The sequence below is a fragment of the Falco naumanni genome, chromosome 14 (genome assembly GCF_017639655.2).
Source record: "Falco naumanni isolate bFalNau1 chromosome 14, bFalNau1.pat, whole genome shotgun sequence".
NCBI classification, from domain to species: domain Eukaryota; kingdom Metazoa; phylum Chordata; class Aves; order Falconiformes; family Falconidae; genus Falco; species Falco naumanni.
The window spans coordinates 15,480,137-15,504,267 of record NC_054067.1 but is presented as its reverse complement, the minus strand read 5'-3'; the positions used below and the strand labels follow the sequence as shown (position 1 = coordinate 15,504,267).

At 43.1% G+C, this 24,131-nt stretch overlaps 2 protein-coding genes across 14 annotated transcripts in view; one reads left to right on the top strand and one right to left on the bottom strand.

The window, feature by feature from the left end:
• MAP7D3 (MAP7 domain containing 3) overlaps positions 1–15,985 on the top strand; it is a 45,609-nt gene extending 29,624 nt beyond the window's left edge. For 7 of the 11 annotated variants that reach the window (XM_040613985.1, XM_040613983.1, XM_040613981.1 and 4 more), the window contains 11 exons: positions 358–483; positions 2,610–2,755; positions 3,125–3,255; positions 3,833–4,077; positions 8,533–8,668; positions 9,787–9,967; positions 11,103–11,207; positions 11,473–11,526; positions 12,330–12,423; positions 12,878–13,076; positions 14,195–15,985. In XM_040613985.1, the coding sequence (XP_040469919.1) occupies positions 358–483; positions 2,610–2,755; positions 3,125–3,255; positions 3,833–4,077; positions 8,533–8,668; positions 9,787–9,967; positions 11,103–11,207; positions 11,473–11,526; positions 12,330–12,423; positions 12,878–13,076; positions 14,195–14,504 (1,727 nt within the window). In that variant the 3' untranslated portion in view covers positions 14,505–15,985. The remainder of the gene's footprint in view (positions 1–357; positions 484–2,609; positions 2,756–3,124; positions 3,256–3,832; positions 4,078–8,532; positions 8,669–9,786; positions 9,968–11,102; positions 11,208–11,472; positions 11,527–12,329; positions 12,424–12,877; positions 13,077–14,194) is intronic. The other 4 variants (XM_040613986.1, XM_040613992.1, XM_040613982.1 and 1 more) reach the window with 3 other exon arrangements.
• A 2,069-nt stretch (positions 15,986–18,054) lies between these two features.
• Positions 18,055–24,131, bottom strand: part of FHL1 (four and a half LIM domains 1) — a 33,244-nt gene continuing 27,167 nt past the window's right edge. For 2 of the 3 annotated variants that reach the window (XM_040613995.1, XM_040613993.1), the window contains exons 2-6: positions 22,046–22,227; positions 21,153–21,330; positions 20,527–20,696; positions 19,761–19,947; positions 18,055–19,013 (exon numbers count right to left, since the gene is read on the bottom strand). In XM_040613995.1, coding sequence (XP_040469929.1) covers positions 18,856–19,013; positions 19,761–19,947; positions 20,527–20,696; positions 21,153–21,330; positions 22,046–22,201 — 849 coding nt within the window. In that variant the 5' untranslated portion in view covers positions 22,202–22,227 and the 3' untranslated portion in view covers positions 18,055–18,855. The remainder of the gene's footprint in view (positions 19,014–19,760; positions 19,948–20,526; positions 20,697–21,152; positions 21,331–22,045; positions 22,228–24,131) is intronic. The other variant, XM_040613994.1, reaches the window with a different exon arrangement.

The following is a 24,131-nucleotide window of genomic DNA, read 5'->3' as shown; positions in this document are numbered from 1 at the left end:
GTTTATTATGTCAGAACAGCCTTTCCTGCATAGAGAATATAGCTCTGAAGAGCTGGGTCAAAAACTTTTCGTACTTTGACCGACTTCAGCATTCATCTGTTGTATGCATGCCAGTCTTTGCGCATTAAAATGATCAGTATTGAGCAAGCCAAGGAGAAGAAGCGCAACGTAAGAGATTGCAATGTTTAACCCTTCCGTGCTTTTAGTTTGGATTTCCCTCTCCATGACTTCAGTATTTTTCTTCCAAAACTGTTGATTTGCAACAATGCTCACAGTCTTCCTTTGCTTTGTGCTTCTTGTCTTTTTCATTATATGATTTCATGTTGGATCCTTTTTTGGTTTGTTCCCATCATTTAGCTCGTCGCTCCCAGCTCAGTCCTCTGGACAGTAGCGTAATCAGTCGCCTCCTCGCCCCCACACAGGCATCCTTAGCTAGGAGTAAAAGTGCTGCTACATTATCGGCTGATGGACAAGATCCCTCAGGTAACAGGAGGGCAGCAAAGCCTGAAAGTTTAATGCGGTTGCTTTTCAAGCAAGAACTTACATGATGGTTGCTAACTGTGCTACACTTCAGTGTGAATCAGACAGTTAATATGGGGTTATGTATAATATTACTTATCCAGACTTTTCTTTGGTCAGTAATAACCAATTCATATACTATGTTGCATGTTTACAAACCCACAGAATAATACTGGCTTTTAAACTCCAGTGCCAGTTAACTTGCTCTGCAGAGAACCAGATGCTGGTGTTCGCTTTGGGTTTTGTCTGTGGTTTGGTTTTGGGGTTTTTTTGGTTGGATTTTTGTTTTTGGTTTGTTGTTTTTATTTTAACTGACAGAGATCGGCATTTGAGCATACCCTCAAATGAATCTGAGACTGGTCAGAGAACAGTGCTAGGAACTGAAAGGGGAAAACCCCAAACAAACATGTAATTTCAAAGGAGGCTGAAAGGAATAAGTGCAAAGCCTAATGTTCTTTAGGGGGAGAAATTCTTAAGAGGAACATGACAAAAGGGTTATCAACATAAAGACAGGGAGCCCTGAGCTGGCTTTGCTGAGGCTGATTGTAGAAGTAGAGGCATACTAGAAGGAGAAGGTACTGTAGAGAAATGCTGGCAGGCTCAAGCAATTTTATATTGGTCCAGACTGAGCTGATAAGCCCACACTGTGGCTTAACCTAGTACCAGCGCAGGAATCTCTGCATCATGGGCAAGTCCTGGCTGCATCCCATATATGTCTTAAAATTGTTACAGGTTGTAAAAATGCCCCAGTAAATACATACCTGGAACCAATGTGGAGTCCTTTCTCCTCTCTTGCCTTACAACTTGCATTCCCAGTTTTGCTTTTTTCCTCTTTAAGTATGTTACTCCATCTTTATTTTTTATCTTCTGCCACTTAATGTGGTCCTTGATGACATTTCTACACTGCTCCCCTTGTGTAATAATCAGTTTTCACTTTTTTGGTTTGTAGTCAATGGTCATATTTTTGCACACCTATCTATGTGCTGCTTTTATTTTACCATGAATATTGCAGTTCATGTCATGTGGGGAAATACCATCTTTTTCACTGTTACTGACAGCATGTGACTTATTCACTATTGCTGATTTAAACGTAACTTTTACATTTTTTATCAGTTCACTTAGAGGTACTTTCTTCATTTCAGTAGAAACGTACCTGTGCTATTGCACAAACTATGCACAAACAGAATGCAGTTCTCCTTGCACAAATGCTGTAGATATAAAAATAAAATGTATTTTCCATTAAGTTACAAAATTAGGTGCTAGCATCTGTCACAATTTATTCAGTCTACAGAAAAATCCAGTATCCAGTTTCAGAAGTAGATTTTTACATCTATGTATGCTTATCCATCTATAATTATGTTACTGAAAAAAAGTAATTAGAAGATCCAGTTTCCATCTTATGTGTGAAGAGATTGACACTTCAGGTAGGAAAAGTACTTTAGTTTAACAGTTGACCTTTTTCTCCTGATAGGTTTCCTTTACACCACCTATTTTGATTTGTTAATGTGGATAAAGGGCACACACAGTAATAAAGAGGTCAGAGAGGGAAAGCAGAATAAAATAATATCGCACAAATGCTTATTTCACCACAGAAGTTTGTAAAGTAATGCTCACGTTCCTAATGTAATTCTGCTTTATAAATACTCTTTGAAAAGAAGGAAGATTTCCTCCTTAAGTATGAGGGAAGCACGCTTAAAATTTGAACCTGTCATGAGGAACTTGTAAAGAAAGATGCTAAGCCATTAAAACCCAAGTATTTGGGATTAGATGCAGCTTAACTAAAATTGAAGTAACACTGGTGTATTGCAAATTCAGGCATTTTTTTGGAAAAGCATTTTATTTTTATCTGCTCCAGACTGCTGCTTTCAGAATGGTTTTATTCTTGGTGCTGTTGCTTCCAAAGTACTAATCGTGTGGTGGTGGTGTCTGTGTCCGTGACCCATTGCAACGTGCACTGCCTGTAGTGTTTCTCTGTACAGTTTCTAACACACACAATCTTTCTTTCTCTCTTTCTCCCTCTTCCTTTTCTCCTGTTCTTATGCTGTGCACTTGGTTCTCGTTTTGTCTTGTCAAATTCCTAACTTTTATAGAATCTCACCTCTGTCCTCGTTCAGCTTCAGCCAGTTCCATCAGTTCCCCAGTCCCAACTCCTAAAGTGCCCGTGCGCAGCCGTAGCATCGACAGATTGAAGTCCTCTGTATCTTCATCTGATGCAAGTTCACCAGATTCAACCCAGGTTTGTTGAAAATCCACAGGAATTAGGTTTGTATTAACTGGGGGGGATTTGAAACGGCTCAGGATGGAATCCTGTTTCAGCAGTTTCCTTGTTTATTGAAATGTTCAATAGCCTTTGCTTAAAAAACACATATTGAAATCCAGTTGGGATTTTCGTGGTCCTTGATCTCTCTGGTGTCCTAAAGGCATATTGTTTGCTGCTTATGGTTCCCAAAGTTTAATTTAGGTAAACGTACTAACTGGGTCTGAGTTTTGGAACATAAAAGAAATGTACATCTTGTTGAGAAGTTGTGTGTTTGTCGGGGTGGTGGCTCCTCTATCTGTAATGTATTCTAGAGAGTGAGCATGGTTTTGGTTTTATGTATCTTAGAAATCAGAGACAGAAAAACCGTCCCCCGGTTCTGGTTTAAGACGCCCTCCCTCACCATCTGTGTCTGCCCGTAGAAGATCCCCCTCTCCTGCTAATTTGGTGAAGCGTCCTCCATCACCTTCTACAGTTAGGTGAGCATCCAGGCTAAGTATCTGCTTTTATTCAGAACAACATGAAGTATACTTCCTCCCTCGACAGCTGTGCTGTTAGAGTTTGGATGAGCTACACTATGCCGTGTTTATATGCATAAGGACTTCATTTTTGGTCCGATTTCCCTTTTCCACGGTAGGGATACAGCTCTTACTTGAACCTTTGTCTCTTCTGTGCAGACAAAATACACCCTCGTTTTCTGTACAGACTGTGCACTAAAACGAACAGGAAGCACGTGAGCTTCAGAATAAGCTGATCTGTCTATATTAGTAGGAAATTTCTTGGATTGGAATGGCAGGGTTCATCCTTGATGTGGAGTAAATGGGGGTCTAGGCTACCAGACCTGTTTCGATGTTAGCCCACAAGTAGTGAGTCCAGGTGCCCAGGGTATATTGGAATCCTGTATTTGATTTTTTGTGAGGAAGGCACCAGTAGTCTGTGGGTGGATTTATTTTTAAAAGCAAGGTATGTAAATGTAAACTAACCAAAGCAGACTGCTGTCCACTGAAAACTGAATTTTTCAGTGTTAGCCCTGAGAAATATTCTTTATTCCAACAGACAGAAGACTCGCCCACCTTCGCCTAGCGTGTCAAAACAAAGGCCACCATCTCCTACTCCAGTCTCTAAATCTGTACCTGTCCAACGTCCACCTCTCACACCAGGTGTTATAAACATTACCAAAAAGAAAACTGAAGCAGAGAGCAAACCAAAGGATAAGAGCACAGAAGGAACAGGACAAGAGCAAGGTGTTTCACCAGCCTTGGACAAGGATGCGGTAGCAGCTAGCGCAAAGACCAAAGAAGGTGAGTGTTTCTCAGTGACTCATGCACTTTTATTCAGGACATCTCCAGTGTGTGCTAGGACTGCTGAAATAATTTGTTCATGAGGCAGACCGCTGGACAGTAGGATGCTTTAAGGCAGAAGCTGTTCATTGCTGATTATTTATACAATAATCTTATGTGGTATGACTTTCGGGAGTGGATTTTAGTGCAGCAGTCAGTTTGTTTGACTTGCAGATTTAAGTCAGGAGCTTTCAGTATTGCTGCTTGTACTGTAGTTTTTAGAAAAGCAGAAATCCAACCACGGTAGCTGAGGGAGCTACTAGATTAAGTTTGCAATGTCAGTAGTTAAACTATGCAAAGGTCTTTTAGTTCAGTTGGTAGTTCTTAAAATCGCTTGTGTAGAGACCTGCTTGGAGGAAGAAATCAGCTACTGCTGCATCGCAGGCTGAGGGCCAGTTTTCGCAGAGCTAGAAGGCTGCCTCAGTTTCAGTTCCAGTGAATGTATAGTCAGTGCTGCCTCAGGGAAAAGTGGTCAGTTCACAGGTCACACTGAGAAATTATGATGGTATATTAAGGAGAGCCATATACATAAGCAATTAGTCTCCTAGTCCTCTTCATTGTGCCAAGTAAGCACAGCCTCCGTCCCTCTTACCGGAAGAATGCCATCTGCCATCTCCAGAACAGAATCTAGGAGAGCCTTCTGATGAGGTCTGACAGGCACTTCTCTGTGGAGAAGGACTTAGGGGAGACTTAACAGGAAAAGGAGGGATCTCTGGAATTTAAGCTACAGCCGGTGGGCAGTGCTGGGGGTGAAAATCCTTCAGACACAAGGTAAGTGGGAACATATGCTTGCTGCACGTTACCGCATGTACGGTTCCCGTTGTGCATTCCTCAGCGGCTGCAGTTGTCTGTTATTTCTGAGGCTCTTCCTCGCACTGCTCAATGTTGGATGTGAAATAGTCAGCTGAAGAACTCATGTGTGGTACAGTTCTTTGAGCATGTGTTCCTCTAGAAGGAAGCCTGGATGTCATCGTCAAATGTGGATGTTTGTATGAAGTTGCACATCAGTCTTCAGTGTCACGTCATTTATCTTCGCGGTCAGAATGTCTGTCCCTCGATGTGCTGCGTTACTGTGATAAATGTCTTGCATGCCTCAGAGGGGGCATAATCGATTGTGATCAGCGTTATCGATTGGTTGAAATCTCCGTTACAACGTGTCCTGTTTCTGTAGCTTCCAGTTGTTCTGGAACAAGAACACCTGTCCTTGTTCTTTGGATGCCTCACCCGTCTCCTCTCTACACTGACTTCTGGAACTGTATTAACCTAGTTTATCTGATTCCACTTTATTTTATTGCTAATCTGCAAGCTAGTCATCTTTGTAGTGACTCATACTGGGGCTGGGCGAAGCTATTTTTCTTTGACGCATGAAAGATAAGGAAAACAGTGGACATGTTCTTCAACATAGAGATGATTTAATTTATGTCTTTGAATGTTTTGGTACACTGCAATATTGCTAAGTGAGGCAAAAGTCTTTGTTCTTAAAAAAAAAAAAAAAAGCTTTCAGTTTTCGAAGCAATTTTCATTTTACACATCCGTGTAGGCAACTCACCCTGTAAGTTGGTGCAATACCATATTCCAGACAGCTTCTGAAGTCAGAGTGCACCAGTGAATGGCATGAGGCAAATCAGTCTCTGGGTCTTGTAGGTTCAGCCTTATTTTAGCTTTGTGCACCTTTATCTTCATACCATCTCTTCTCCTTCAAGTTGAACTTGATTGCCCATTGTTGACAGACAGCAATCAAGTTTTTGTCTCGGTTTTTGTGTCTTCTTACTAAAATATACTGTTCTGCAGTAAAACACTTTTTATTTTTCAGTGACTTGGAGCAGTTGTCATTTCTGGCAGCAGCCTTTCGCAGCTTCTCTGAGAGTTAAAAGGCTTGTTTCAACTTAAAGCATAAGAAGTGCTCCTTCATGAGCTCTCACCTTATGCATGATGATAGGTAATAAACTATCATGGAGCCTCACATTTTTGTATCTGGGTAGCGAAGGCTTTGGAATATGATCCCTAGATTAATTGTGAATAAATGGCTTGCCTAGAAATGTGTTCGAATCTTCCCGCCATCCAACTAACAGTACATTTCACAATTGTTCTGAGATACTTCTCTTGCCTGTTTCCCTCTTCCCCCTTCCTCACCAACAAGTTCCTGGAGAAAAAGACCGTTCTTATCAAGAATGGCAGTGGGAGTATAAGGAAGATAGAGCTGAGTGTAAAATGCTGGAGGAATCTTCTTAAGGCATGTTAGTGATCATGTTGGGAAGTCCCATGTCCTTACCTGTGGAAACAGACTGTACAAGGGGTGCATGGACACAGAAGCACTATTGAAGTAACCATATGGAAAACATCAGCAAAGCTTCAAAAGTGAAAATGCAGTGCGAAGGTCCCCCATAGACCTGACATCTCCTACCCTTTCTTTTTATGCCCCCTGTTCTTTCCATATCTGCGGTGTTCTGAAATTGTGACTAATTCTCTTCTATCATTTTCAATACCAGATATTCATCGTATTTCAATCTGTCATTATCACATTATAACCCTATAACCTAAAAGCCTAAAACCTTTAGGCTTCTTGCTAAGGATTAAGTTGTCTTATTTAGGTTCAGTTTTGAGTTCCATTTAGATTGAACCTGACATTAAATGTCAACAAATTTTCATACACCTGAGATTCCAGTAGCGTTAAAATAGGAGGACCACTGCACGGGTTGCTGTGCAGGTGCACAGTAGAAGATGGCCTGTGCTGTAAAAAGGGACTAGTCTAAACTGGCAAGACATTCAAGAGGTAGAGGGGAAGAAAGGCGTTCTGATTTCTTCATGGTTGTATACTGGCAGCACTAAATGAAACCTCCCTACTTCAAATTAAAAAAGTTGCAGAATATAGGAGGAAAAGCACGTGCAAGTCATGAGTGGGCGGATCCTGCTAATGGTCCTTGTAACTGCAGAGTGGTCTGTCCTGCTCAGGGAGGAAGATTCCTTTCGACTGAGTTCAAATTTGGAACTGTCGTGGCTTATTCTTGTTTATACCAAAGTGACTGCATTTTTGCCCAAATCAGAAGCAATGCATGTTCTGGGGACATGCTTCTTTTTCAGCATGGATAAATCTAAATATTAGAAAACTTCTCTGTGACTGCACTCCCATCAGTGCTGGAATGCTTTTCCTAGGACTGCAGGAGCAATTTTTATGCACGAAACAGTGCCATGATTCAGCTGCTGAGGGTTCACTCTGTGTAATTATGCCCTACAGCTGCAAGCAGTGATTACGTGTCCATGGGGCTTAAGCAGCTTTTCAGGTATTTAAAGTTCGTAATGATGGCATTGTGTTTTGAATTGATTTGTCTTTAGGTCAGAAGCAAAATAACCAATCAAACCCTGATGTCATTGTTCATTAAGATTACCTTGACTTGAAGGCTTTATAAATGTTAAGCAAACATGTAAGTGCTGATTTGTGAAATATCAGAAGGAAGGGCAGGCTCTCACCAACGCTATGATGCTGTTGCTCTATGGACGTCAAGAGCAAATCTTTAAATATCGAGATGCTGAGTTCTTAAGTTACATTCAAACAGTAATATTTCTAGAGTGGGAATAACTGATAAAAATCAGAGTTCTTTCAATATACATTGAGAGCTACTGGATGACAAGGAGTGTTGTTTTTTCCCTAATGTTAATTTATAATAATAGTATCTCTGATGTTCCGACACCGTAACACCAGGCAGGACATGAAGAAACATAAGCTGCAGGACTGTCAAATATCTACTAACTTAGTGGCTGGAGCTGTTTTAATCTCCGTGTAAATTGGAAATTGATTTGTTGCTAAAATGTGTAGAAATACGGTATTACTGAAGTCATCAGTATGTGCCTTCAGGGCCAGATAAAATGGTGATTATTTGCACCATAAGAAACTCTATAAATATAAAGGCATGAATATTAATGTTACGAAACGAGAAATCAAAAAAACTAATATTTCTTCTTTAGGGCTATGTGTGTTCAGTTTTATTAGAAGGTAGATATGTGTACGAAGTTAAGTGTATATCCTAAAGCAGGTTTGGTTGGGGGGGGGGGGGGGTTCCATTTTTTAAAAATGTTTTTAAGTGTTATGGAATAAATATCTCTTTTCAGAATTGTGTTTCTAAGTACTGTGGTAATTGGAGAATAACTTATCGCCTGGAATATGACTGGATCAGTGTAGTTGAAATGAGTTGGTTTTATTTCAGTGTCAGTGAGATGTTGTGGCTCTCATCTCTTTAGGACTCCCCTTTGGCTCTTGTGGGCCGTTAGATCCAGGGCATATTCACTGAGTGACGAGTACTGATCAAAAAGATAGTGGGTGAGCTGGGCACAAGAAAGATCCCACCTCATAGTGATAATGTCATTCTTAATTTTAAGTTACTAGGGCTTTTTAACAGCAGTTTCTTTTAACCTTTGCAGAATCAGGTAGCAAAACAGTAGCAGGGACCACCACAGCTGAAGAAGCTGCTAAAATCTTGGCAGAGAAACGACGTCTAGCACGGGAGCAAAGAGAGCGTGAAGACCAAGAAAGAATTCAGAGACAGGAAGAGGAAAGGTAACAATTCAGGAGAAGGAAGGGGTGCTTTCAGTGGTGGGGTCTGCTTGGAGTGGACGCTATGGCTGTACATGTTTCCTAAGATTTACAGAAACTTAAATTTAAGCTTAATGCAGTTCCTGAAGCAGAGACGGGCACTACACCATCTGAGTTGGGACAGGTTGCTGTGTGTATCGTTAATCTATATCTCAGTAGATATGTAACGCATGATCCCTGTGCAAATCACAGCTGTTTTTTCCTTCCAGTCACCAGTGGTGCTTCTATTTCAAAACTAGAGTGTGCTTTTTACACCACTTTGTGTTTGGTTTGTGTGTGTTTGTCTTGAAGTAGTCAGCCTCTATGTATTGAACTCTCCATTGAACTCGGGCAGTAGTTTGATGGTACATTACACCTCCTGTTAGTGAGCCAAAATCTGGATCAGAAATGGTGCAGCCAAGTAATTCAAAGTAAGATACCGCTGTGCGTTTGGTTCACTACATAGAAGTTGTTAAAATAAATTACTAACTTTGTGCTGACTAACTTTATTCCAGATCAGGGTTCACCTGTCTGTGCTTCTGTGAATGCAATGGAACATCAGATTGTTGACTGTTTCCACTCATAGGTCTAAAACTGTCATAAATTTGCATATAGTCTGCTATAGATGTTTTATTGGAAATATGTCGTCAGATCTGTTGTGCATGTCTGCGTGATCTGGAGCATACACCTCCAGTATATCTCCGGAATTCAGACTATAGAAGAAACAGTCTTTTAGGAAATCCAACTGGATTTGGTTGGCAGGTGATTAAAAGCCTCATTCATGTCATGGATGCAGGTGGCATTTATTAGATAGTTGTCATTTAATCCAGTTCTCAGTCAATTGGTGCAACCAGCCTTGGTCTTGACTTACTTGGCAAAGACCGTTTATGTAGTTGTAGAGACTTTCTTCCAAGTTATTCTGCTTTTTCCTTTGACTGGTCTGGGTGGTGGCATTTGTAAATCCACACCAGGAAGTATCTTTATGCAGGTTTTTTGTGATTGGATAATTTAAAACTTTCTTGCTTTCCTAATCTGTCTCATGTGCATACACACTTGTAAAGAAACAAATACCCAGTCGGTAATCTGTGTCTTGGAAACACTAGGATCAGAGAAGAAGAAATGGCCAAGAGAGCAACTGAGGAGAAGGCACGACGGGAGGAGGAGTTCCGCAAGCAGGAGGAAGAAAAGAGACTGGCTTATGAAGAACAACAAAGACAGGCTGAAGAAGAGAGGATCCGCCGGGAGCAGGAAGAGCAGGAAAAACTCGCAGAGCTTCAACACCAGGTCTGCTTATCTGTAGGCTCCAACTGTGTTCCTCACACAAGCTGCTGACATGTTTTCGAGGGGGTTGTCTTTGATTTTTCTTCACAGAACAGTTTTGACAAATCTTTGTCAGGAATGATGTAAAGCAGAGTTCATCCTGTCTGAGATGGATTTCAGAATGTCTTGAAGTCCTTTCCTTGCCCTAGTCTATGTTGTGGGGTTGGTTTTTTCCAGCATTTAATAAATTCATGTGCGGGGCAGAAGCATATTTTGGAAAATTTTTTTGCCATCTGGGATGCTATTTTGCATATGTAAAGTATTTGTACTGAGCCCACTTCACCAGCTTACTGCTACGGATTATAAAGAAGGGGTCTGTCTGGAAAGTGATTTGGCTTGCTCTGATTTCTTTAAGAGGAAGATCGGTAGTGTTTCGGAGTCCTTTTTTCTGGTTACTAGTTTTCTACAGCTGCTGTCTGTGTACTTTACAAAGGCATCCTTCCAGCTGAAGGAAGCTGTTTTGCAGAAAGTGGACTTTCTTTAAATGAGATTAATTTTGAAAATAAAAGCAGATTACATTCTTTGTGTTAAAAGAGCTGCATCTTATGGATACCATTGACATGGGTCTGAACATTTCTTTAAAAGCTTATTTAGGTTTGTAACAGTTACTCAGAGTGTTAACTATGCTCCTGTCGTCTTTCCAGTCATACTGGAACAGTTCTTCCAGTGTAGAAGGAACAGAAGATACTCAGCACCAAGTATCTTGGTAGTAATACCTGACTGCCAAGGCTTCTAAGTTAATCTTGCCGCATTTGGAATTCAGTTGCGGTCTAGTTTATAAATTTTCCTTAGACAAATCTTCGTCCTGAAGTATAGTTTGAATCCCGAGTAGTTCAACAGCATTCAAAAAATTTGCATAATGACAGTATAGCCTTGTGCATAGTTTTTCTTTTCAGATCAGTTTCTGAATGTCGTAGTAATATATATTTCATGTCAGTAGCTGGGTAGTTGGCATTTAGCTGCAATGTATGGTTAATATTAATAGCAGTTGTCTGGTGTTCCTGTCTGTGTTGAACCAGAATTTCTGTAACAGCTCTGCTTTTGACTTTTGAGAAGGAGTTGTGCACTGGGTGCTTTCTTCTTTTTGTCCTACCTTCAGAGAGAAGAAGCTGAAGCAAAAGCTCAAGAAGAGGCTGAAAGACAGCGGCTGGAAAGAGAGAGAATTATGCAGCAAAATATGCAGGAAAGGCTTGAAAGAAAAAAGGTACGCTGTTTTGAAAGCAGGGAGTTTCTCAGCCTGGGGTAGTGGTTGAAGTGTTAAACTGCACAGGCAAATGGTCTCAGATGCATTTAATTAGAAGTAGTGTGTATGTTTTAAAAAAAGCTGAATCTAGCTTGTAAGCTTTAAAAACAGCGAATAAAGTAGTAAATTTATGAAATATGAAAATTTATTGTGATGAAAATTGAAACGAGGATCCTGAAATACAAAGCTCTGTATGTCATTTTAAATATTTTCCCTGTTTTAACAGAGAATTGAAGAAATTATGAAAAGAACACGAAAATCAGATCAAAATGAATCCAAGGTACTTTTCTGTTTGGATCTTTATGACAGAATAGGCCCTTCCCAGAGAAGGCTTTGCCTTGTATCCTGTCTTCCTCTGTTACCCTTACACAAACTGGCTTCCACGTGAAGTGCAAAGTTCTGGTGCACCAGAATAATTCTCAGTAGCTTCCCATTGCACACACATTCTTCTGCTTTGCTTGTTCTGACAAAAAAAATCTTCGATGCGTTTTTGTTCAAGGCATATAGAAACAATGTGATCTGGCGTTACCACTTGCAGGTTGGTTTAAAAAACCCACCGGGTAGTAATCTGTATGTATTCTACCGGGGCTATTTTTCCCCAGAAAACTTCAGTTCCTGGCTTCACCTGTTTGCTTAAAGCAAGTCTTGCATGCCTCTTGGATTGCTACAGTAAATGGGATATATTTTTGTTAGTGACCTAGAGTTTGTGGTAAATTATGTATATATTGAGGAATAGTTGTTCTTCTCCAAACATTTGAAGACCCAAGTCTTCATATAGCTGAAAATCATAAATATTTAGCACATACCTTGGAGAAATGAGGGGGAAAGGAACTCAGGAATAGTTCATAGGTAATAGTTCTAATTAATTGTTCATAGGTAGGTGATAGAAGTGGGTCCCACACGTTTACGGGCCCTGACTCAGCAGAGTGTGTGTCGCTGGGTGACCTGGTCGTCTGTTAGCCGTTGGGCTAGTGTGGCCTCACTGCTGGGCACGGAACAGTCCTGTGTGGGAGCTGTGATTTCACCAATTTGTGGAACACTGGAGGGTAGTGACTTATTTCAAATAACTCTCTGGCAATTCAGTTGCAGAATGAAGGGAAATCTGCCTCTGAGGCTATGGAAGGAGAGGATATTGAAGAGGAGGAAGAGCTGGGTCTTGAGAAGCCTGATCAACAAGGTAAGCAAGCTTGATCAAAAGTCAGGTCTACGTGGCCGTCAGTGTCTCAGTGATGTTTAAGCATTGTTAAAAAAGTCGCTCATGTAATAGCGATGTGATGGTCTGAGACACAAGTCCCAGGAATGCTGGGGGGGCTCTCTGCTTTAACAGAGTAGATCATTGCCTGTTCTGTACCACAAGAGACAGTCGAAATGATTACCGAAATAATTTGAGTGTGAAATGAAGGCAGAATGCTTTCATTTTACAAGTGTATTTTTAAAGATGGAAAACACATTTCATGTCATTATAGGCAGCTTGTCTGTAGAGAAATGGATCTGTTGAAGCCAAGTGCCTCGAGTTTTGGCTAGAAGAGGTCATTTTGGCACTTGTATTTTATTCATTTAGAATAGTAATTCTGTTACTGAAGATTTATTTATTTATTTTCTTTCTTCCCTCCCCCCCCGCCCCCTTTCAGGAAAGCTAAATGGCGTTGACTTACTTGAGGAAGCCAAGGGGGAGGCAGAGGGTTGTTTAGAGACCACGCATAGTTTGAACTCTACAGAATCTGAGGAACAAGATGTGTCAGAGTTGAAGGCCAGTGAAGTGTTTATGAATGGAGGCGATTTGAAAAGTGATGAGGGGTCTTTACTTGTTACTGAATTAAAGGATTCCAGGTGAGTCTGTGTTGGTGGCTGCTTTACTGTCAGATCAATTACACAAGAAATCTCTCTCAGTTTAAATTAAATTTAGTGCTGTATGTAGCATTGCCTCAAATTTTGCGCCCCACTAGCTTTGTGGTATTTCTCTGGCTTGCTCCAGGCATGTGGTGTGTGCGTGCTGTCAGTTTATGGCTTCACACGGAGGCAGTTAGTTCAGGAGAATTGTTTAGATGGCACCGTGTTAACAGTACTGGCTTTGCTAAGAAGTGAGACCCACAGCCAGCAACATGGCAGTGTTATTTATAAAGAATGGTATTGGCTTGAAATATTTTCCCTTGCAATGGCTAGTGGTTCTCTTCATTAACAAACATTAAACACGAGGGAGAGGAGCAACACTGAAAAGGAAGAATAACCTACAAAAAGCTCTAGAACAGTTTCAGTTGCACTGAAACACCAGATACAACACAAAAGCCTCCCTTAATGGGATTTTTTTTTTTTAGTCTTTCAAATTTTATCTTTTTGAATATAAAGCATTTCCGTCTACTACTGGAAAATCTGTCCTCTGATGCTTGCTCCATTTGCTCATCTAAATGCTAATCATTTAGCACTGTGAACTCTTTTTTTTTTTAAAGTGAAGGTGAATTAATACCGTTCCTCCAGTCATGGAATAAGTGACATTGTCATGGTTTTTTAAGAACGAATGAAAATTGATCACTCTGATTTAGGTTTAGGTTTCGAGTCCATTTTAAATATTGCTAGTCTTCTGAGGCTCAGTTTTGTGTTTAAAAAGTCCTAGCTGGAGAAGAAAGGAAAAGTGCACGGTACTGAAATAGGAGATTTAATGGTGCAGGACTTTAAAGTTGTTGCTTGCTTCTACCAAATTTCTGGAGCCAGATCTTACCTGAGAGCTATTAGTATAGTAAAGGTGGCTATATGTTGGCGAGTTGTTCTTCCCCGTTGGCTCTTGGAGGTCCTGCATGGCAGATGGAGGAGCTTGTCTGGGAACGCCCTTCAGGATATTCAGTGCTTTGCAAAGTATGCAGACTGCTAATTGGCTGGCCTGTAATCAAGCTAAAGGTTAAACATGTAGAAATTGTAATACTAGTATCCATTCTCTTTTTTTTTTTTTCTAGCCACCCTGCAAAAGAAATGGTTATTGATGACTCAGTGAAGTTGGGTGTTAATGAAGCTGATCGTACAATTGAACTTATCCAGAATCTTAATGGAAAGTCTGGTTCGTGGACTTTTGAGGAGTTTATTGACATTGGAGTACATTCCAAGTCAGCCAAACTAAGTTCGGACAGCATCTCTGCTGGTAACTGTAATCAAAACTTGAATGATGCTGCTACACTACCTTCTAGTCCAAAATTGGCTTTTGAGGAAGATGGTGCAGTGAATTCATTGACCAAACCTATAGATGCTTCATCAGGTAATCCAAGCTGATTTCCCTCTCTGTCTCTTCCTCTGGCTAGGTAATTAACTTCCTTGCATTTTACTCTCCTTGCCTTAACTACAGCTTATTTTCAGGGCACTTTTTCCAATGTGTAGGCTGGAGGGAAGGCTCTTTCTTTAGTGCTTGTAGCTTGAATTCTGTTAAAAGGAGTCACCAACTGATGCCTTTTTAGGGACTTGCTGTAGACAGCAGCTAAGACTTGACATTAGGGCTCTTCCAAAGACAGAGCTGAGCCCCTGTGAAGCTCCTGGATCTCTTACCAGCGCTCAAACCCATCTGTTGTATTTTAAGCTTCTTCTGAGATATCTTAAAAAGGCACGTGTTACTTTTGAAGATGCTAACAGTTTAAAAGGTGTCTGATGTAACTCTACAGACAAGACCTTTCCAATCCTATGCGCATTCTGTAACTTTTTGATGCTGACCTGCATGGTCTTACAAGGTCTCTTCAGGCTCTGGCAAGGTATTAGCTGTCCTCTCTACTTACTGTAGAATAGTCTTTCACTTCACTGAGGGGGGGTAACACCAACCTTAAATTCCACAGACGGTTGTGTTACATTTTGGGAGGAGTAAGAAAGCTGCATACAAAATATACTGAATTTTTTGAAAGAAGCGGGGCTGCATCTGAAGCCACGTATACTTGAGAAGCCGAACCCTGATGCAGTACAGCATAGCATGTCAGAGAGGCTTCAGTAAGGTAGTTTCTGTAAGACTGAACTTGTCTGGTGTTGGAGCTAAACCCCAAATGGACATACTCACAGCAGGAGATCTCTTTCCGTGAGGTAAATGGCTGTGTAAACAGTTGAAATGAATGGTAGTGGAAAAAACCAAGACTTGCTCTCCACATTTTCTTTAAATGATGTGTAGCACTTTTGTTGATTAAAGTGTAGCACTTTTCTAGACTGAACTGTTTCCCGAGTCTCCTCTGTCACTCTGCGTCTTGTGAATTTTAGTCCCGTGGACATAGCCTTATCGAGACTTTCCTTGAGGACACGACTAACCGGGGCCATGGTAATGGACAGATTTAATGTGACACTGCTGATCACGTTTTGTTCTGATCAAAATAATTAACTTTTTAGTGAAGAAAGTGTTGCCTTATAATTTTGAACTTGAAAACGTTTAGACATAATATGGTTTAAGAATTCTGTACGTAACTTTGAAAACTAATAATTGTATATAAAAAAAGAAAAGCTACTGCACTGATTTTTGAGCCGTAAGTAACCAAGTGGTTCTGCGCTCACTCGCTGGATGTAGATTCTGACAGTGATGATAGACATACGTGGCATACACACAGTTACGATGGCTAAATGTTTTCTTCTCTTTGCTCTTTGGACAGAACTGTGAACACTAGAGACCTGGAAATATGATTGCACTTCAGTAATCCAGTGTTTTATCAAGTATCGAAGGCCTTGTTTTGAAAAGCTGCTTGTTTACCTTTATCCATCTTCAAGTTTGCAAAAAAAAAAAAACAAACCCCCAAAAAAACCCCAAACCACCGGGGGAGGGATGACAGACTTCTAATTTGCACCTTGAAACCTTTCAGGGAATCTGCTGTGCTGATGTTCCTTTTCCATTCGTTTATCTAATTGTTAGAGAAGATGTCATTGTTCAGATATCACTTGTTTCCCTTTTACAGACTTTACAGTAGCCCATTAGAGTCTATTTGTGTTGGTATCGTGTACAGCAGCATGCCACTGGAGGCTCCCCACTTAGCCACTGGCCAGGTTTTGCATATTCCTGAGATGGCACTTGATGAAATAGAAGACTCATTCAGTGTGTGTTAAAGCTGCTCTTGCTTGTTGGTTCTTGTTCTATTTAAAAACGGAAAATTAAGTATCTTCGGTTTTGAACGGGGAAGAAAAATTACCAATTTTCTAATGTGATAAGATTGGCAGTTTCAAAATGCAGTATTGTACCATCACTAAAATGTTTTAATCTATTGGCAGACATCAAAACATTCTACAGCATGTGCACTAATATATTACCAAAATGTTGAGTACCTAGATGTGTCTGTCATAGTGCAGTTCAACATGTCACGCTTTTAAAAATGTTTTCTTTTTGAATTACTTATTTAAATTTATCTACACTTACAGAAGTATTATTTTATTGTGTACATAACAGTATTAGACCACTGAAGTCATGTTTTGTTCATGTTAATTATTCTAAGTGTTCTTGTTCTAGCTTTGTAACGGTGGCTGCAAGCTGCATATGTATCATCTTCTCCTAAAGCCTGCATTAAGTAATCTATTTAACCTAAACTTGCCTGCTCTTTACAGCATGAAGAGATTAACTAAGCGTCTTCTGAAAATTGCTACTAAAAGTAATAATGCGGTTTTGTTCTTATGTCTCCTGTAACAGATATATTGGTTAAGTGATTACTTTAAAGAATAGATGTCTCAAATCCTGCTAAAAACCATTGGCTGATACTTCAGGTCAAATGAATCATCCAAATGGCAGCTGTGTTTTCAGTGGTTAAATGCAAATGGTTTTGCTGGAACTAAACGTGTTCTTTCCTGGACATCGCAGTTACAATAGGAAACCCTCAGCCCTCTTACTCTTGCTGTTCGCTATTCAGAATACAGTAGAACTGTTTTAGACTTTAGAGCAGTGCCTTAGGTAAAAGGAAAAATGTATTTTTGTATGATAGCTCTTTCATTCTGGCAGAGACAATCATTCTAACAAAAAAATGCCAATATTTTTTTTCTGTGCTGATGATATTTGTTGGATGGTCTGTTACAGCTCTATGTAAATATGTGCGCACTGTTAAATAAACTTTGCATTTGAACAATGCTTTATTTCTGTAATACTAAACATTACCTTACTAGGAGTCTCCAACCCCTTGCCGTGCTGACCTGCTTTGAGATGTACTCTGGTACTGCTCTAACTACTCCACATTGCAGATTCCCAGAACTAGCAGCCTCTTTGGCAGCTGGGAAGGTATTTGTACTAACACCTTCAGACCTTGCTGCGTTTGTATATGCCGATGATGCGTTCGTAACTGTTGAATTCTTTAACTTGCTTTTCACCGTAAGCCTTTGCCTTGTAGTACCAGCTTCTTTTTGTTCTAACGGTAAGTGGAGCAGTGACTATCTGCCTGCCTTTTGTTTTTCTTGCAAGGGTTCTTTGTTTCAGGGAGGTACTTGTGAACAAAAGGGAATGACTGGAACAGCATCCAGTTGATAGCCGTTTCTGTATTTCACAACTGTAGGGAAAAAAAACCCCTTAAACCAGTGTTTGGTTTGCTGAAGGGTAGTAGATTGTGTATGGACAGTGGCTGTACATATGTTCTCCAAAGGGCTTTTTCACACAAGCTGTTCCTGGCAGATGGTCCCATGTCAGTTATATATTAAAAAAAATGAATTAGTTTATGGAAATTGTTGCTTTGGTCCTCAGCTATTTAAGGGTGCTATGGCAGAACAGCTGACTTCTTGCTTTGCCGGTTTCAGTGTATGAGAGTTGATATCAGCAGCTCAGCCATAAGAGGTGTCAGTCGTGTAAGACGGCAAAATGAAAAAACAGTTTTCCAGACTGTAGGACTCCAAGTAGGCACTACTCTCACTTTTATTAAATCGTAAGTCATACATTGACATGATAGGAGAGCTATTTTTAAGGCACTTCTAAATGCATATGCATTTTGTTGTAGTTGAAAGATTTACTACTTATTAATGGATTAATAATTGTATGTAGGCAGCCTCATTTAAACAATGATACAAAAGAAGCTGATGCGCAAACCATGCGGAAATCAAGACTAAAGCAATTTTATGGAAACTTAACTAAAGCTGAGTCATCCTACCAAAACATTGTTATATGTAAAATGAAGCCGTTCCATACACGTGGTGCGATTTGGTATGGTAGGGTAAGCTAAAGTACGTGTTACTGAGCTGCTGTTAGTGGTGTGATGTATGTAATGTACCTGTGCTTGTAAAAGCACAATAATGGATCTGTTTGATCCTGGGTGCAATCTTTACATCGCTGAGGTGCATGCCTTGTCAAACCCACTTCATTTAAGTGCCAAGCTTAAACGGATACCAGACAAGTTTTAAACTAGCTTTGATTTAGTTTAAGCCACACGCAGATTATGGAGATCTCTAATGCTAAATCTAATGGCATTTCAGGCTTTTACATGAAGAGTTATTTGGAAACAAAGTTAGATTTTTGCAAGGCTACATGCTTTTGTACTGCAGGAGCTTCAGAAGTCAAACCAAGTGTATTGAAGCTACTTTAGTTTTTGTACTAAAATGGAAGAAGTTAAAATCATTAACATGCAAAAACCTGCTCCTTTACCAGGACTGTTTTGGAAAGCAGGGCTCTAAAATCCATTTTACAGCAGTTGCTGTCTGCTCGTTACAGTCGTTTGGGACACTCAGCACAGTAAATTTTTCCATTATGGCAAACAAAGCGCTTGTTGGCCAGACCACGGGCACACTTTGTGCATTTGAAACAATAATCGTGCCAGGATTCATCTTCGTAGTTAACCACACTGGTTCCTCTTCCAAATCCTGCTAGGAGAGAAAACAATTATAGGACGGCGATAGTAGCTTTTCCCTTGGCTGGGTTAGCCCACCAAACAGCAGATCCCATTCTTACTGGGTCCTGTGCTTCTGTAGTCTTGCAGACCATATTTGCATGCTTAAAATACTAGCCAAAATCGCAACTGAACCACATCGTTTGCTGCTCTTAGAGGAACAGGCAGCTTTGCATAAGGCTTGTGTCTGCAATAACATTTGTCCCTTGGATCTTTTTTTCTCCAGGAAACAGTCAAACGGGAGGAAAGATCAAGATGTAGGGCAGGGACAGGTTGGGCTAAATGCCCTACTGGTTGGTATGGGCTTGGATCCATGCGCTAAAATGCAGGATGGAATGCGTCGCAGGGGACTGGCAGGATAGTGTGCACATTTCAGGGCACAGCTTTGTAATCCAGTAACTGCTACTGGTAAGATACATCAGAAGCAAATGTCACTTCGGGGCAATAAACCACTGCTCTTTTTAGACATAAAAGTTGGGAACCGTTCTAGTCGGAGAAGTTTTGAAGGTGGTAAATTTGAGGTGTGCGAAGAGCTCAGTTACTCAGGCTCCTCCCAGCAAGCGCATGTGGCTTCTGGTGGGATCACATGTGAATTGCTGGGGTTGGACTTTGCGATACTAGACCTGCTTCTGGTGTTAGCAGCCTCTGAGCTGCATGTCATTGGGGATTGCTGTTCTGACCTTAAGCACCCACTGCCATCAAAGCTGCATTTAATCCAACATACCTGTAATAGGATTCTTGCAGCCAGCACACTTCTTGGCAACACACTCCTTGTAGCATTCGACACAGTAAAACTGATCCTCTACAGCTGTGAAGCGCTTCCCGCCCAGTTGCTTCTTGCAGTTGGAGCAAATGAAACACTCCGAATGCCAAGGCTGTTCCTGGTAAGTGAGGCCTCCAGAAGTGATGGGCTAGAAGGCAAAGAGCAGAGATGCGTTTTATAATTGGGAGGGAGAAAAAGAGAGAGGTGATGCGGGCACGGGATGTAGGGTAAGAGGGTTTTGTCAGGGAGAAGATCTCTTGGAAGTTTTCATTAAAATTAAATAGTGTAGCACACTAGAGTTCCTCCAGCATGAAATCCTACGTGCCTGGAGCTTTCATAATTTTACCTGCAGTGACTGCAACTTACACAAATCAGTTGCCAAAGTTGTAAACCAGCTATCTTATAAAATAGTGTTACTGCTTGAAGACACAATACCTACTAGACATAGCTTAAACCCTCCCAAAGCACCTACAAGACCAGTGCCCGCTCTGTTTCGGCAGAGCTGCCATTGGCTAACCCTACAGCCCCTGCTCAGGTGCTGTAATGTGCAAGAACCACTGGCTCTCACATTATTATACCACCAGCTGCTTGCACCAGTGTCTCAAGGAAAGAAGATAAGCAGTGGCAGAGCTTCAGCATGATAAGCCTACAGGTTTGCTCTCCTAGCTTCCAAAAGATGTGTGAGAGCTAGTTCTGGCAGCTGCCTTTGCAAAGCGGAAGGACTTACGTTCTTGCATTTAGCACAGGTCTTGGCAAACTTGTGCTCATGGCAGGAGACACAGTAGAAGTCATCGCCCTTGGGGAAGAAGCTCCCAGATCCAATCACTTGCTTGCACTGGCTGCAGGTGAAACAGTCCTTATGCCAGACCATCTTCTTGTACTCGACATTTTGGTCTCCTACAACAGACAGAAATAACTTGGTGCATGGGATTTTAGACTGGTGGCAAGCTCCTCGCTCTGCGCAATGTAACACACCTGTAGGCAAGACCTGTCCATACCTATGCCCAGGATTCAATTGTAACATGGGCAAGGGATGAGTTGTCAATTGCTGCATCAGACTTTAGCCAGGACCTTCTAGATTTTCTTAAAATATTTGTCAGACATTGTAGCCTAGTAGTAGTGCAGTAGTAGGGTGAACTAGCCATATAAGGGTTAACTGCAAAGCAGCCTTTCAACGCTTGCATAAAATGGACAGGTAAGAGCAAGAGTTAAAACTTGCACCATTTTGTAGTGCTCCAGCCTTCCACCATGATGCCCATACCCCTGACTGCAGCTTCCACAGCGCAATAAACCAGTACAGTTGTGCCCTAGAGCAGAACTTGGCAGTTGTACCCGTGTCGCTGGCACCAGTACCTGCAATAATAGGCTTGAAGCAGCCCTTACACCTGGGTGCATCCTCAGTGGCCGTGCAGTTGCTGCACCAAACCTTGTTGTTCTCCCTTAGCATGAAGGGCTCGTTGACCAAGGACGTATAGCACTTGAAGCAGCGGAAGCAGGTGTCATGCCAGTAACGGTTCTTGAAATGCAGCTCCTGAAACGAACAGAAACGGAGTGAGCAATAAGCCCTTCTGTTTTGCTGAGCAACCCTAAACCCAAGCTCCTGTCTCATCAGCAAAGGACAGGTTCCTAAGCACGTCTGCGTTCAGTGGCTGGAGGTGCAGCTCATCTGCAAGCAGCTGGGAGGACATTAAACCAAACCCACTGACAGAATCACATTCACTTCAGACTTCCAGGGTAGCAGAAGATGCTTCAAACCAACAGCTTTGAGATTTGAAGTTCTGTAAGCGTGAGATTCTCCGGTCATCAAGTTCCCTCTGGTTCGGGTATACGTTATTATTGCCATAAACTTGAAGCAATAAACATGTGACAGACTGACAAAAACCAGTCCCCTAGGTTCCTGAGTGTTTCGCCCAGATGGGATTTCTGCAAGTCCTGTGCAAGCTGGATTTCCTGCAGTTACACTCTTCAGGACAATCCAGCATTTGCCAGCAGCTCATGTGACTGAATCTAGACCCTGAATTTAGCTCTTTGTCAGAAGGAGCCCATCGTGAGCATCCCTACGGCAGTGCTCCGGAACCTCTGGCTCTTTGCCCAAGGAGCACATGGCCCATCAGCCACAGGACTCACACAAGAACAACTTCTCACACAGAAGCTTGCAAACAGACCAGAGCCGGGAAAACAAACAGGAGGGTTATCAGCATCTGCCCCAGGTCTCCTCATCACCCATTTAACTGCTCAGCACTCACCTTGGAGTCAGCTCCGATGGGTTTCTTGCACTCAATGCAGGTGTTGGCACAGATCTTCTCAAAGCACTTGACGCAGCAGTGGCGGCCCTCTTTCTGCACGTACTTCTTCCCATGCAGAGGGTCACGGCAGTAGTGGCAGTCAAAGCGCTCCGACATGGTGCCCACAGTGTAACTGCCAGGCCCTGCAGGAGGAGAGAGGGTGACGTTACAGCACAGAAGCCCTGATCACTGCTCCAGCTTCTGGGGAGCTACGCAAATAAGTATCAGGAAGATGGGTCAACAGTGAGCATGTGGTGACATCACGCTCCTCCAGGGCTTGTTGGCAGGAAAGCGCCTTCCATGCAAGCACAGTTAGGGGCAATGTTTCCTTCGGGCAGGTCAGTGGTTTATAAGACACACAGCCCTACCAGCCGCACTGGCATTTTCCAGGTGCCTCCAGCTTGGGTGTTTGTTGGGCCAACAAACGCTCGGGGAGGCTGGGTGCAGTAGGCAACCTGGGTTTGGTCACAGCAACCAAAAACTTGTACCCTTGCTAAAGACGGCAGCTGGGACGTCCCAGGTCACACACTGCCATTCAGGACGCAGAAAAAGAAATAACCGTGAAGTCTCAGAAAAATGTGGGCTACAGCGTAAGGCTGTATGGGCTGAGTCCTGGCTGTGCCATGGAGCTCAGCAAGGGCAGGGGCTGCTCTGCCTGCTGGACACGTCTGCTTGCCGCTGCTGTTGGCATGAGCAGTTGTGGTGGGCTGAGCACGGCTGGGTGCTGGGTGCCCCCCCGCTGGGTGCTGGGTGCCCCCCCGCTGGGTGCTGGGTGCCCCCCCGCTGGGTGCTGGGTGCCCCCCCGCTGGGTGCTGGGTGCCCCCCCGCTGGGTGCTGGGTGCCCCCCACTGGGTGCTGGGTTCCCCCCCGCTGGGTGCTGGGTGCCCCCCCGCTGGGTGCTGGGTTCCCCCCCACTGGGTGCTGGGTGCCCCCCCGCTGGGTGCTGGGTGCCCCCCCGCTGGGTGCTGGGTTCCCCCCCACTGGGTGCTGGGTGCCCCCCGCTGGGTGCTGGGTTCCCCCCCGCTGGGTGCTGGGTGCCCCCCGGGCCGCCCTGTCCCTGCCCTGCTCAGCCGGGCCGGGGGCAGAGACGCAGCGAGGGGCTCCTGGGGCGGGATAAGGGCAGGGGGAGATCTCTGGCGCCTGGAGCCCCCCGGCCCCCTCCTGCCCCGGCCTGGGGGCTGCAGGGCTGCTGCTCCCGCTTCTCACGCCTCTCTCCATTATTGTTCTTCCACAGGTCATTTCTCCCCCTGCTTAACCGTGTTACCCCAGAGGCGCTGCCACCGTCACTGCTGGGCTCAGCCTGGGCCAGCGGTGGGTCCGTCTCGGAGCCGGCTGGCACGGGCTCCATCGGACATGGGCGAAGCTTCTGGCAGCTTCTCACAGAGCCGCCCCTGCAGCCCCCCCCCCCCCCCCCCCCCCCAAACCCTCGCCATGCAAACCCAACACAGCAATGCCCTGGTAGCACAAACACGTACAGCTCTCCCGACAGCCATCCAAGACACAAATGTGAAATTTCTGCCCACAGAGCGGCCGGACAGGCTCTGGCCGAGCACAAACCGCAGCACTCTGCCTCCCGGGGCCCGGCCCGCGGCGAGCGCGGCACTGCAGGGTCTGCTCGCTGGCAGGGGGACCAGAGTCCCACCCCAGTCTTTCCCCATCACCTTCTTAAGCAGAAGGATACTAGACTCTTTTATTGACATATTTCACATCAAGCAGGGATAACGGTACCCGATCATGCGCTGAGAGCCGCTTAGCTCATCGCGGCCAGCCCACTGCAGGCCTTGGCGAGGTGCTGGCTGAAGCACCACATAATTTGTGCGCAGAAATCGCCAACCATGAGCACAGCAAAATAGTTTCCATGTTTCCAGCCTAAGCCCGCAGCCAGCTGCAGCCCTCTGAGGCCTTTTGTGCTGGATAGTTGTGCAGCTTCCAGCTTCCTCTTTTCACTGGGCTTTCACATACATAGTCATAAGAAAAAAGCAAGAAAAGATCTCCCTACATGTAAAGATACTTCTTTAGTTCGTGCCAACAGGGCTCTGCCGAGGCA